General features: G+C 37.8%; 1 protein-coding gene across 4 annotated transcripts in view; it reads right to left on the bottom strand.

The window, feature by feature from the left end:
• Positions 1-5,086, bottom strand: part of LOC126183624 (vesicle-associated membrane protein 2) — a 31,029-nt gene extending 25,943 nt beyond the window's left edge. For all 4 annotated transcript variants that reach the window (XM_049925743.1, XM_049925744.1, XM_049925745.1 and 1 more), the window contains exons 1-3: positions 4,930-5,086; positions 3,604-3,724; positions 2,012-2,090 (exon numbers count right to left, since the gene is read on the bottom strand). In XM_049925743.1, the coding sequence (XP_049781700.1) occupies positions 2,012-2,090; positions 3,604-3,724; positions 4,930-4,931 (202 nt within the window). In that variant the 5' untranslated portion in view covers positions 4,932-5,086. The remainder of the gene's footprint in view (positions 1-2,011; positions 2,091-3,603; positions 3,725-4,929) is intronic.
• Positions 5,087-14,038: the final 8,952 nt, after the last annotated feature.

The raw sequence follows: 14,038 nt of genomic DNA, 5'->3' as shown, positions 1-14,038 counted from the left end.
AGATGATAACACCAACTCTTTGTTTCAATCTGTGCCAAACAGTTGTTATAGTTTCAGTGACCACCCGAATTTTTTTCCCCCTGGAGGATAGGTGTGGGAGGAGGTTCAAATAGAGAATCCAACTGAAAAAGCTACTTTATATAAAGCAATGAAACTAATGCGCAACTCACTAAAGCATCATTAAGTCAAAAGGCTTGCAGCAGGCAAGGTGTCATTTTATTTAATAGCAGCGGTTATTTTTTTCAGATTAGAGAGAGATACTTGTCATATTACAACCATGGCTCTTGTGAGGTTTCAGATCACTTACATAGGGTTCAGATCTAGACAGTACTGCCACAGTAGGAAGGGCTCCACCATTTGTCTAAATAAAACACTAAGAGACTAAACAGGCCATAAAGTCCCAATGGTACAGATTGGCTGCAGTGTCATCCCCAGCCCACATCACTGGATGTGGATATGGAGGGGCATGTGGTCAGCACATCACTCTCCCAGCCATATGGCAGTTTACGAGACCAGAGCTGCTACTTCAGAAATTGCTGCTTAGCAACACTTATATTCAATGAAATATTTATTGTGTGCATTCTACTTACTCTGCTTTGGGGCAGATACTTGAATCCTGCTCCACTCAGCATTGTGTCCCATATTCCGTAATTTGCACACCACTGACTTGAATGCTACTTGCCAAAGTTTGCTTGCCCCTTCTGCTGGTGTCACTGTTGGAATTAGTCAATCTTTCTCATTCTCACTGTCAGTTCAATTTACAATGCTACTTGTATTTTCTGCCATCATTTTTCATGGTCGCACTTCAAGGTAACACTGTGCCCTACTTTGAATTGGAATGTGACTGTACCTTATCATCACATGACTAAGATAGTTCCATAGTACACCTTGCTAAGTAATGACATTAGGGAATATTTGTTGTAGCAGCCCATGGAATTTATCTAGAGTGTCACACAAAAGTAAACCTGCCACAGAGGCACCAAAGTTTGAAGACTTTTTCACATCATAGCACAATGTCTTCTGCAGACAGTCTTAATCGTACATCATCCGACAAAGACCAGGCTCTTATATTATACTGTGTAACATCAGTTCTGTCACAAATAATGGCAGTAATTTCTTAAGTGCAGTTGTGTGTCTTGTCATCTAAAATTAAATCAGTTTCTGTGTATCTACCGCAGTTTTCTTGTGACATTACCTGCAAAATTCTTGGAAACCCTGCACTTTCATTTCATTTGTACTACGAATCCTCACAAAAGACTACTCGCACTCCGGAAAATCAATCTCTTGATAATGGTAGATGTTTAACAACATTACTGGCCACTTGTGCTCAGATGTCTTGTATTTCTGTACGTACGTCAACTTTTTTCGTATTTGTTAAGAGCAATGAAAAGCAATGGGCTCCCAATGCATGCTATTTCACATCTGTTACCATACTGACAGGCCAGGTAAGAGGATCAAATCTCCTGTTCTTCAATGTTTCCACGATTAGAAGGTAACAAACTGAACACACAGAGCTTTTTTTTCTCTCACAAATAGTTAGAATCACCTCAAAAACAAAACAAAAAGTGTGTAATATCACAATTCCCTATGAGCTACAAGGCCTGTTCATTGCACTTAATTATCAGTACCAGCGACTCCCAAGACTGTGACAGTGAGTGAAAATGAATATGGAGACTGGAAGACAATTTGAAACTTTCTAGCTGATTAAAACTACCCAACTTGCAATTTGTGGTGCATTTATTTGCTACAAGACAAGAGTCCACAACTTCACATCTGAAATGAAATATCCATCAAGACAGTAGGTTGTAGCTTGTGGTCCTCTCCCAACAAATGCAGACTCAATTTAATCTTGCTAGGCAATGCATTCTATCACAATCTCCCCAATGTTAATACAAAATCCAAAATTCAGACTCAAGAAACTAAAACCTTTTACCACTATTTTACTGTACAAACAAATTTATAATGATGAAAGCTGGGAAATGCTCACAAAACTTATTTTACATTACCTTACCTGCACGATTATCCAATTCAGACAATTTCTGGTCACGTTCCAATACTTTTTCAACGTTGACTCTCATTATCCCCACTACCTGTAAGAAACACAGATGTACTTCAGAAGACATTAGTTCTGATCAGAATATCTGTCTGAAAGGAATCAACATTCTTTGTTTTAATGTAAGAATATCTCATTCTAGAAGTATTTGGCATTTCACATGCAATGAGCTTTGCAAGACAGATGTAATAGAATTTTCTATGTACTAGGTGCACAGAAACTAACAAAAAAATGTCAGGCCATAAATTGAGAGAGATACCTTAACAATTCATAGGAATACATTCCAATATTTATGTCGAACCTGCCTCAAAGTCGATTGAAGTCTCTGAGGAACAGGTGTATGACACGTGGCAGGGATATGGAGAAATAATTTTTTTGAACTGCAGAAACCTACTGATACAACTGATGGCACTGTCATAAGGGAATGAGCTTCGCACTAGCACCAGGCCTCAGAATATGAAATTCCACTTTCATTATTACCAAAGTGGAGAAATTTCCCCTTCACTGGCTGCTATATTTAAATGCACTACATGTAACACATACCATTTTGCATCAGCAAGGTGTACGTCATTACCACATGGGATTTCCCATTGTTTATGTTACGATGTCTTGAAAGGTCTAGATTCTTAGCAGCAACTTTCATTCAACAACTTCAGACACTGTTTGACCATTTAATTACAGTAGTTGGTTCTTGCATATGATTGTAGTGTCATCTGTGTTATTGGTGAGAATGAGGAAGAAGAAAGCTGAAACAATACTGCAATATAGCTTACAACTACTGAACAGAACCAAGGGGACTGTCAAGCCTGACCTCTTTAGACATTTCACCATCAACATCGTCATAATGTGGCCTCGTTCCATTAAACGATGTTATTAGTCTCCTGATTAAAGTAAGGTACAATAATGATCACGAACTGCCAACAACTCTACTCTATTACTGGACATTAAATGTTAATGGAAAATGCTTTTGCTACCAATATTTAAATAAGTTAACTTCCACATACAACACTAAAATATCCTCCTCTAGTGAATTCTGCTTTGAAAGTGGGTAGCTCTTAATATGATCACTACACATAAAAGTAGAGTCAACTTAACGGCCACTCAATAATGTCACTAGGCCTATTTGGAAGTGGGACTCTACTATTCGTTTATTAACTGCAAGCCAAAAGGATCTCAATGGGAGGCGTTACTAGAGATATTCGATAACTTTTCCATTCCTGCTCTATTTATGACACTCCAGAAATTTAAGTGCTCAATTGTTTACCAGTATTCCCTAGTACCCAGTCTTTTCAACACAGACTTTGTATTATACTATAAGTGCACACTTGTCTTAGTATTCTAAGAACTATGTGAAGCAAAGCTCTCAGAATTTAAATACAATCTACAAACAACACCCTTTTAGTACATTATTCTAAGCAAATCACAAAACACTTTTCATAATTCAATTTTCTTTGAAACTTTATGACTTTCACCACCCATTTTATTGAGCAAGAGGGTGCACTAGTGCAGCATTCACAAGACTGATCTGGCACATTCCAAAAACAAATTACCTCCTCAACTTTAGCCTGTGTTTGCTGAAGACGTTTCTGTGCTGCCTGCTGTTGAGGTGTGTGGGGACCACCGGTTCCCGATGTCCCCTCGACACCTCCAGAGTAAGGTCCAACATCTGCCCTGTATTGAATGAAAGCGTACACATTAAAAACAAATATCATGTACTAATTATTATTGGAGCTGTTACACCACAGCTTCCCAGAACAGCAAATTAGTAAAAGAAAATACAGAAATGATCATTAGTGTCACGAACATTAGAAGACAATAATAATTTAAAAAGTTCTCTGAAATGAAAAGTATCTTAGTGAATTCCATGCACATTTGAGGTATGAACTCAGAACCTTTGATCAAAAGAACTTTCAACTGGATTGCCTTGTGCCTGATCACATTTTGAATGCAAGGTTTTGGTATTGTATAACATGTAGAAACTACTCTCTATGCAGTTGAACAGATACTCTCCCAATCAACTGACTCAAGTATATCCTCCAGTCTTTCTACTGGATTAGATTTTTACACCCTACGAGTAACACACTCGATTAGCTAACTTTTAACTTCGTTTGATGGCAAACTATAGCTTACATAGACGGTATTTTGTAATCAACGTCCTGAAGACACTCACTCATTGCACAAACCATGAAAAAATTTCCAGTCACATACAAACTCAAAAGTTTGTTTAATTTTCTCTACTTCGATCAGCTACACAGCCGTAAAAACTGAATTAACTTCAGTAGGCGTAACATATCACTTCCAAAACTGTTTAACCTCTGGACCATCCAGTTCTACGAAATTGCGGTACCAGTATCTGACACTGTACTGTATTAAATTCATACAGTTCCAATTTCACAAAATTGGGGAGTAAATAATTTGACATTGTACCAAAGAAATTTACAATGTCAAATACTTCACACAAATGAATTCTTTACCTACAGGTGGGTGACAGGCGTTTTTTCCGTTTTTATAAGTTAGTCATATCACGTGACATTTAGCCCGACAGCATCGTTCATGGCAATCCAAAGTGTGGTTAAGTAATGAGACATACGAGCGTTTCGACATACAAATACTCTTTCTCCAAATTTGTCAAGTAAGGCATATTGTATTACAATACCAAATGAAAAATAGCACATCATAACAATTCCAATATTTCCACACATTCGGCAGCAACACGTAAGTATAAATATTCTTTTAAGCACCACAAAAAATTAGCTTTACGCCAAGCAGTTCACTTCTTGAAGTTACAGCTCTCACATACGACCGACTTCGTAATGTAACTACGATCTTTTACAAACAGGAAGCTACATATAAATAAATACCGTGCTTGGACTTACATTTTCAATAACAGTTAACGGCCAACAATTATTACAAAAACTGAACAACACACTTGTTTGCGCTTGACAGGCACACAACTTCCTCCCACACTGAGTGATGGCAATGACGTCACGTAGTTACTCAGACAAGAAGCACAGAAAGCAGACGATTATGAAGGACAGGGCGTGCTCAGAAAGACGCAGTGTAGCCAGAGATCACATTTATGTTCACTGGTTCTGTATCAATTTCTATCGGGTACAGAATTCAAATATGTTAAACAGGTGACGAAAAGATAACAGAAAAAGATAGCGACTATAGGTAAAGAAGTCTCTAAACAACTGAGATACGAGAAATACAAAGTGACAACGTTCTGTTTGCAAATTTCAGATGGAGGCCACAGCAAGATTTTATATTTTCTGATTGGGATACTGCAGCGATAAGGGTGACAATAATATTTCGTTATCCACTGACCGGCGACTTATATACCGTAAACATTTTAAACTATTTATTTCGTACCGTATTTAAAAAAAAAAGTTTCAGAGCTTAATCCTGAAACTGAGAAACACTCAAGTAAGGTTCTTAGTCTTTATGTGAAGGTAAATGAAATTTCAAAGGATCATTCGTATTTCATTTGGAAAAAAGTTGTTTATTCAACTTTAATTATGAAAGATTATTTGCATATCAACATCTTTAGACTCGACAAATTTGGGAATTTTGTAGATCTCATAATCATCTAGAATGGAGGTTATATTTACTAATTTTATGTATTTTGCGTCATCAGCGCCTTTCATATGTATTTCTAGTAGTTTGCTGAGGAGGTACGTACACACCATCATTCTTTTGTTCAGATATCAGGCTCCTCAGTTCTTGTACTATTAAGTCGCCATAGTAGGAATATTCTTCCACAGTTTTCGTATACACTTTTCATAAATTTCTGGCTTATTCTTCTCTGTTTTCCTACGTCGAAATTTACGGTATCTTATTCTATAGAGTAATATGATCAGAGACTCTTACCCAATACTTGACGCTCAGAGCACCACACCTGAAATTTTTGTACAAATAATCTTTAGAAGTGTCATTCCATGTGACTTTTCATTGTCTGTAATCGCCTATAAATTTAAGCGCACTTCCTTTGGAGTCAGCAGAAATTATTGCACCTATATCGGTTCACAGCATAACCTCGGTTCACTATACGGTCAAATACACATGGGCCCCACCTGCCTGTTGTCTGCTAAAAAGCGCAAAGATTCCCATCGAAACCGGGAAGCAATGAATAAAGCTTGTTTATCTCATGTTTACGTCATGTCAAGTCAAAACATTCCAAAATGGATGTCAAACGACAGAATTCACACAGGCCTCATTGTCATGTCACGTCGCCATTAAGGATACTGTGGAGGGAAGTTTTGGCGTTAGTGTTGGTGAGAGAACTGTGTCGTCGGAAGATAACCTATTTTTGCCGCACCCACTCATGTTATAGTACTGGATTTTATGCTTTTAGGTTTCTTAAGGCCAGTTCCCACTGGCCATCACGGCGCCATCACGTCAGAGTACTCACACTGTCAGTTGCGTCACATCATTTTTAAGTTACCTAATCTCTACTGTTATGACGCGAGTCTTCTGGTCCTCGCGAGATCATTCTCAGCAGTTTTTATGCACAAAGTGCACATACACAGTATGATAACATACATACATTGGTGTTGGAATCCACATTGGTCGAAAATGGCATTCATTGGACTCAAACGGTCAGCAGCTAGCAAGGGTAGCTTTTATATTAGAAAAGGAAGACAGTTGGGAAACAACGCAAAAAACGAGTCTGAGTCCGAAAAATGTCATTACATAGCACAGAATGGGAATTTCACACACTACATGAGGAGTTCAGGAAAGAGAAATCTGCATTTTGTAGATATTTTAGAAAGTCGAACCATCATTTTTTTTCATTTGTTACATCAAATTATAACCAGAATCACTAAAAGGAACACCTCACGAAAAATTTCTTTGCTTAAGATGAAATTTAGTTACATCTTTCTCAGCACCTTTCCCTTCAAGATTTATAAGTTTTCTTTACATCTCGTATTTGGCCTTTAATCGTTCAAATTCCTTATTTATACTGGACTATGGGGATTAGCTAGTGCAACCAAGTAAGTATTGATCACTCATGCTCGCAAAATTGTTTCATACACAATCCTGAGAACTATTTAAAAATAAAGAAGCCTGCCACAGACAAACTTTTAAACAAACAATTCTAGTACATTACTTGATGTGTACTTCACACAAAAAGCATTATGGCACTGTTGTATTGTCTGAAGATTTCAGTCCATTTGTTTATCAAATGTTACAAATGCCCGACAACACGCAAATACGTTCCACTTCATAATCTGTGATTCTGCCCACAGTAATTTTTGCACTTCAAGTTGCAGTCATACTGCAATCCATTTCATTGTAAAATATTAAATACACTACCAGTATGTAAAAAAAGTCCACATTACACATACTGTAGGGGGTAAGCAATTTAGTCCACTCATGACATAGAATTCAGACTGCTGCCTCACTGCTTCAATTAATGTGTCATCAATCATTATAGGTTAATAAATTTTAATAAAAGAAATAACGAAATGAAACAATACATAACAAATAACAAAGACTTAGAATAACAACTGATACAGACCGCGAAAAGCGCAATGAAATGAATGTGGAGATCAGCACATGGCTGTGTATTGGAAGGAAATGAGCTTTGGGGTGATGTGATCAAAAATGGATGATGACGTCAGCCAACAAAACTTTCTTCCCAAGAAACCTTCGAGGTGCCACGACATAGCAAGATGCGATGGGATGGCCAGTGTGAATGCCACCATTTGAAACGCATTATGGAATATTTTGATGGGATGTGACATGATAGGCAGTGTGAATTGCCCTTTAGTATTTATTTTATTATTTTGAATTTTTTTGTTCCTGATTGCAAATATTCCATGCCCAGCTGGATATTTTTTTCCATTGAGTGTTCTTCCATAAGAGGCCAGATATCTGAAAGTGGAAAATGGTCTTGGTTTTACAATTACAGAACAGATATGACACTTACAACAATCTATAAATAAGAACATGAACTGCTGGAGCTGTTTTCATTAAATAACCTTTTTAAAGCTCTATTGAAAGAGAAAAATACGGTTGTTTCTGACGTTATTTGCTACATGGGAAAGTAAATGGATAAGGTAAAGAGGTTTTATACATTTACTTATAAATATAGTTTGACATATTTGCATGTATATATATTCGCTAATAAATGTCGAAGTTTTGAAATGTTGTTTCACTTCACATCAGTGCACCATATAAAATTGCTCCAGAATATCCGTTATGAAGTTTGCTTTGGCCATTAATAAATTTTGTCGTTGTTAGTTCCTTAACTGCAATACAATACCTCAACTTTTTGTATCAGTGGTGGTATTTCATAAGCTCAGTTTCACCATTCGGTGCTGGTCTAAGCAAATTGATGTGACACCACATGTGAATACACCCTGGTGTTGACATCATGTGACATGATGTGGTGTCCTATCCCATTGACATTTAGTATGAGACGACCTACAGACATACAGCCAGTTAACCTTACCCACTATTTTTTCCATAGGTAGCAGATAACATAATAAAGAACTGTATTAATTTCCTTCAGTAGAGCTGACCTTTTCACTTAGTAGAAAGTCATTAAATGCAGATTGGTTCATCAATTTATGATCTTACTAACACAACTCCATTCTGTTATTGTAAAACCTAAATCATTTTTTGCTTTCAGATATCTGGCCTCTGTTATGGAAGAACAAGCACTGGAAGAATAGATCCAATCTATCATAGAACATTTTCAGTTTGTCACAAAAACAAAGCAAAATAATAAAATAAAGATTAGCGATACATAAAATACGAAATCCACTATCATTACCTGAGTGCGGCGAAAGGTTAACTTCTGAATTAGCAGACGACGACACAGTTCCGCCCACCAAGATCAATGTCGAAACTTTTTCACGAGAAATCTTAATGGTGATATGAGGTGATGTGATGTGACATGATACTGACAGCCTGTGTGAATACCATTCATTGAAACTGATTGTGGAATGTTTTGATGTGATGTACCATTTCGTTCCATCACGTGTCAATCGGTCTTAGTGCTTTTATTAAGAAAAGTTCACCCTTTAGGTGACTTAAAAAAACATATCCTCATTTATTTCAGTGAGGTATGTTTAAAAATTCTCACATTATTTTTTTCTGTTTTGGGTTTTAATGTAAAATGCATAGGCGTCACTGCTGTACTGCAGTTACACTTCCAAATGGTACACATTTATTCAACCCATCTGATCGGAAATGGCTCATGTCATAATAATGATGGTGGAGATCAGACCTCAGGACAACTCAGTCACATGACATATTTAAGTATTCCATACATTGTGGACATCATGCGAGGGCACTACATCCAACACAACGCATCTCTAATACAGTTGGTTTCATACATATATGGGGTGCTGAAAATTAATGCCTCCAAATTTTTTATTCTGTTTTCAATCTCAGTTGAGGTATTACAGTCATGCATATTACTCAGTCGATTTTCTGACTTCGCTGGCACAAGTTGAAACCCTCTGATGCTAGAGGGTTGTTAATCGTAGTGTGCAATGTGGTGGTGTGTAATGGAACTATGTTGGTGTGTGAGAGACACTCAGAAAACTGAAAGCACAAATTCGTAGAGTTCCTCCACACATAGAGCGCTCTCTCCTTCGGTATGACAATGTCAGACCAAACATGAGAGCTGCAACATCTGCAACAATTTGACACCTTGGGTTCATTGTCATTGATTATCCTCCATAAAGCACCAACTTGGCCTCACCCGATTTTCGTCTGTTTTCAAAACCTATAGAACACCTCTGAGCACTTCAGTTTGATAGTGATGAAGCAGTACAAGTAGAGGTGAGATTGTGGTTCCATCAACTAAGTCAAACATTCTACAGTGATGGTATCAACAAATTAGTCTCTTGTTGGAAGAAATGTGCTCATCACCAAGTTGACTGTGTTAATAAACAAATATGTAGATGTGAAGAGTAAGGATGTAGAATGTTAATAACGTTTATATTATTTAAAAAGCTTCGTGTTTTCACATAAAAATTTCTGAGGTATTACTATTCAGCATGCCCTGCCCTCATACACACACACACACACACACACACACACACACACACACACACACACACACACAAGGAATGTTTTTTAAGTAAGTGCCATTTTGAAACAAAAGTAAAACAAGTAGACTTTTCTTAGCATTTTTATTTTTACATCAAAAACCTGTTCGTTAAACTACTTCTCTATGTAATCCTCACCAATATTAAGGCACTTATCATATCTTACAGCCAGCTTTTTAATATCATTCTTGTAGACATCTGTCATCTTATGACACAACCATTGCAACATGGCAGTTTCGATATCTTCATCATCATCATGGCATTGACCACCCAGATGCTTCTTCAAATGCAGGAACATGTGATAGTCACTGGCCACTAGACTGAGGCAGCACAGAATGTGATCAAGTTGTTCCCAGGCAAATGATCCAATGAGCTCTTGAATTCGATTGGCTGTATGTGATTGGGCACTGTCATGAAGCACAATGATCCCCTTACTCAGTATGCCACACCTTTGGCTTGGGTATCACATCACAGTTTTTAAGGTCTCACAATAATTCGTTAAATTTATGGTGTCAAAATGAGGCAAGAAAATCCACAAGCAACACTCCCTTCCTATCCCACAAAAATAGTACACCTAGTTCACCCAGGCCGAAATTGTTTGCCTGATATTCACTTTCCTGGATGATGTTGAATGCAGCCATTCTGTTGATTGCTGCTTTGATTCAGGTGTAACGTAAGCCATCCATGTTTCGTCACCTGTGACAATTTCGCTTATAAACTCATTACCTCCCTCACTGTACCACTCTAGGAGAGTCAAAGAACTTGCAGAATGTTTGATTTTGTGCAGCTTAGTCAGCATTTTCAGCTCCCATCGCGAGCATAACTTTCTATAATTTAAACGTTCTGTAACAATTTCATTAAGTACACTTCTTGAAACTTAGGAAACTCATCGCATAACGACGAAATCGTAAAGCATCTGTTCTCTCTGTTTTATTCATCAACTTTCTGTACCAAATCGTCAGTAATGTTTGTAGGTCGCCTACTTCGTTCCACATCATGCACATTCCTATGGCCATCTTCAAATGCTCTCACCCATTTCCATACCATCCTATCGCCCATAATGTTTTCTCCATACACTTCACTGACCTGACGATGAATTTCAGCCACTGTCACGCCTTCAGCACTAAGAAAACGAATCACAACATGCATCTCACAGATGGAGGGATTCTCAATCAGAGGAGGCACTTCAGATACTCACAAACAAACGTAAACACGACGAATGATTCCGCAATGGAGTCTGTGGCTTGCCAACTGAGTGTGGTACACAGCATGAATGCGCCAAATGCCAACGGAGGTGCTGCAGTGGCGGAATATCAAAACAGCACTTTCTTTAAAAACGCACCTCATGTATACATATCAAGCCACCGTAGCGTTTAGGACTAGAGGGCTTCTTAGCATTATTTGTTACCTATCTTCTTCCAGCGTTTGTGAAATGATCTTGGAAAAAGTTACTGTCTCTATGCCTCCATTTGCGCACATATATCAATTCTCTTGTTCATTTTGTCATTCCGTGAACTGTAGGATGCCGACAGTAGAAATTTATGCATTCTAAATCATTTGTTCGCTATCTTATATTATCCAACAGCGATTTTCGGTAATAAAGGTGTCTTTTTTCCTAAGATGCCACCATCTTGAGTATCTTGACAATGCTCTCATAGTGACTGAACCCACGATTACAAAATGTAGAAGTACATGTCTGAACTCCATCTATTTTGTTTTTTAAAGGGATTGAGGATGGATCAAAAACATTTTAGCAGCGCTCAAGAGAAGCTTGCATAAGAAACTTGTAAATGGACTCTCTTTAAAAATTATTTTATACATTTTTTAACTTCACACTGTTACGTAACTTTAATACAGGGTTCCATTTTGATTTGTTTAACTCCAGTCGCACGTTTCTGATTCTGTACTCGAAAGCTATTGGGTATTTGTCTACTACTCGATAATGTTGTCCACGAAAATGTAAGGTGCAGAGTTGAGCACCAGGTAGAAGACAGCATGGAATTATTTTGCCTGATCATCAGAATAAAGAATAATAGTCACCAACTATAAATTTATCAGACACATACTAAAACATAGACTACCATTCACAACACCTCTTGTCTCCCTCCAGCCCACAAAATGGCAGCATCCGGTATTTGATCACAGAGCAATACGATTATCACTTTCTGAAGTCAAATGCAAGTAAGAATTGAAAATAATAACACAAACAGCCAGTGTAAATGGTTATAGCAGCTCCACACTAGACATAGTGAAATATTCAATAATGATGAAACAATCACAGCACAAAAACACAAAAAGAATAAGATTTTCCACGCAATCCTATTCGTAGACAATATTTCATATCAGATGAAAGGGCATAGACCCATCTTTCACCAACTAAAGGAAGACTGGGCAGAAATTACCTCATAGCAGCAACACAAGGAACCCTCTATACTACATGGGTGAATACAAAGTTGAATATTTGGACTGTGATTGTTTTGACATAGATCAGGCAGCCATATCATTTAAGATTAGATTCAAGGAATGTATGGCAGTATTAAGGATTAAACAGTACCACACATCGAGAGTAGCTACCCAGCTGCATGAGATGCAACACCAAGTTAATAACACATCCATCAGTATTCTATACATGCAACCTAAAGACAAAAAAATACACATCCTTGAAAAACTCCAGATATACAAATACAAAAAAAGCAACCTGAGTCTAGCCCAACTGACAAAAACGACATCTGCAACAGTGTCATCTCTTTCCTTAACAGCAGCCTGCATTATTAAATTTGCATCACACACACACGCACGCACACACACACACACACACACACACACACACACACAAATTGCCCATTCATACTTACCAATAATTAGTTAATCATTTCCATGTTTACATCATATTTTCTATATGAACAACTGATTGGATTGACTACAAACCCCAAAAGAACTACCATCATACAAACAGTTTGTACCTCTGTCAGCTTGAGAGTATATACATCTGTTTATATTGTCATGTCGAAACCACAATCAAGTCTAAATCCTACGGGGTGTCGTCAGTGAAGTGCAACACTTAACAGCTGAAAGTATGTTTATTACTGCCATCAATGTAGAGATAGAACAGAACTGAAAGAATGTTTATCACTGCCATCAATGTACAGACAGAACAGAACTGAAAGAATGTTTATCACTGCCATCACTGATCGGTGCTTGTTATTATAGTGCTATCAGTAACTTTCATGGGTGTCGAGAGTGCTTACACGAGCCAGCTGCGTTGCTTCTGTGGTCTTGGTGATGAGGTGTTTCGTGTAGTAATCCTAAGTATCGTCCAGTTGAAACAAGCACAGCGTATCCATTGCCGTTGCGGCTTAGCGACCGTTGAGTAGAAAGAATGGTGTGAAGCCTGTAGTGTCTTGCTTCGCAGTGTTGTATGCAAATATTATGACAGGCAGAACTGTAACCCAGTCTCCCTCTTTGACATCAGTGTACATCAAGAGCATATCTGCCAACTTCTTATTAAAGCGTTCTATGAGGCCATTTGTCTGTGGATGGTAGTTAGTTGTTATTGTATGTGTGGTGCTATGACATGAAATTACCCCTGATACTAGTGTCTACTGCAAAACTTATCCACGATCAGAGATGATCACACAGGGGACTCTGTGTTTCAGATGGTCTCTTTCACAAGGAACTTGCAATGTAGGGGACTTCAGCAGTCGGTATAGCTTTTGTGACAGGTAGTCACTGCATAATATTATCCATCGATTCTTATTTGTAGACTTCAGGAACTTCTCCAAGAGGTCGATTCTTGTTTGGTGGAATGACACTGCTGCAAGTGCCATTGTCCTGGAGGTAATTACGGCATGTGTTTCCATTGTTGGACTTCCTTACAGTGGCTCACATAATGTCTAACTTCTCGGTAGAATCCTGTCAG

The sequence above is a fragment of the Schistocerca cancellata genome, chromosome 4, assembly GCF_023864275.1.
Source record: "Schistocerca cancellata isolate TAMUIC-IGC-003103 chromosome 4, iqSchCanc2.1, whole genome shotgun sequence".
NCBI classification, from domain to species: Eukaryota; Metazoa; Arthropoda; class Insecta; order Orthoptera; family Acrididae; genus Schistocerca; species Schistocerca cancellata.
Note: the sequence above shows the minus strand (reverse complement) of the source record. Positions and strands in the feature narration are given on the sequence as shown.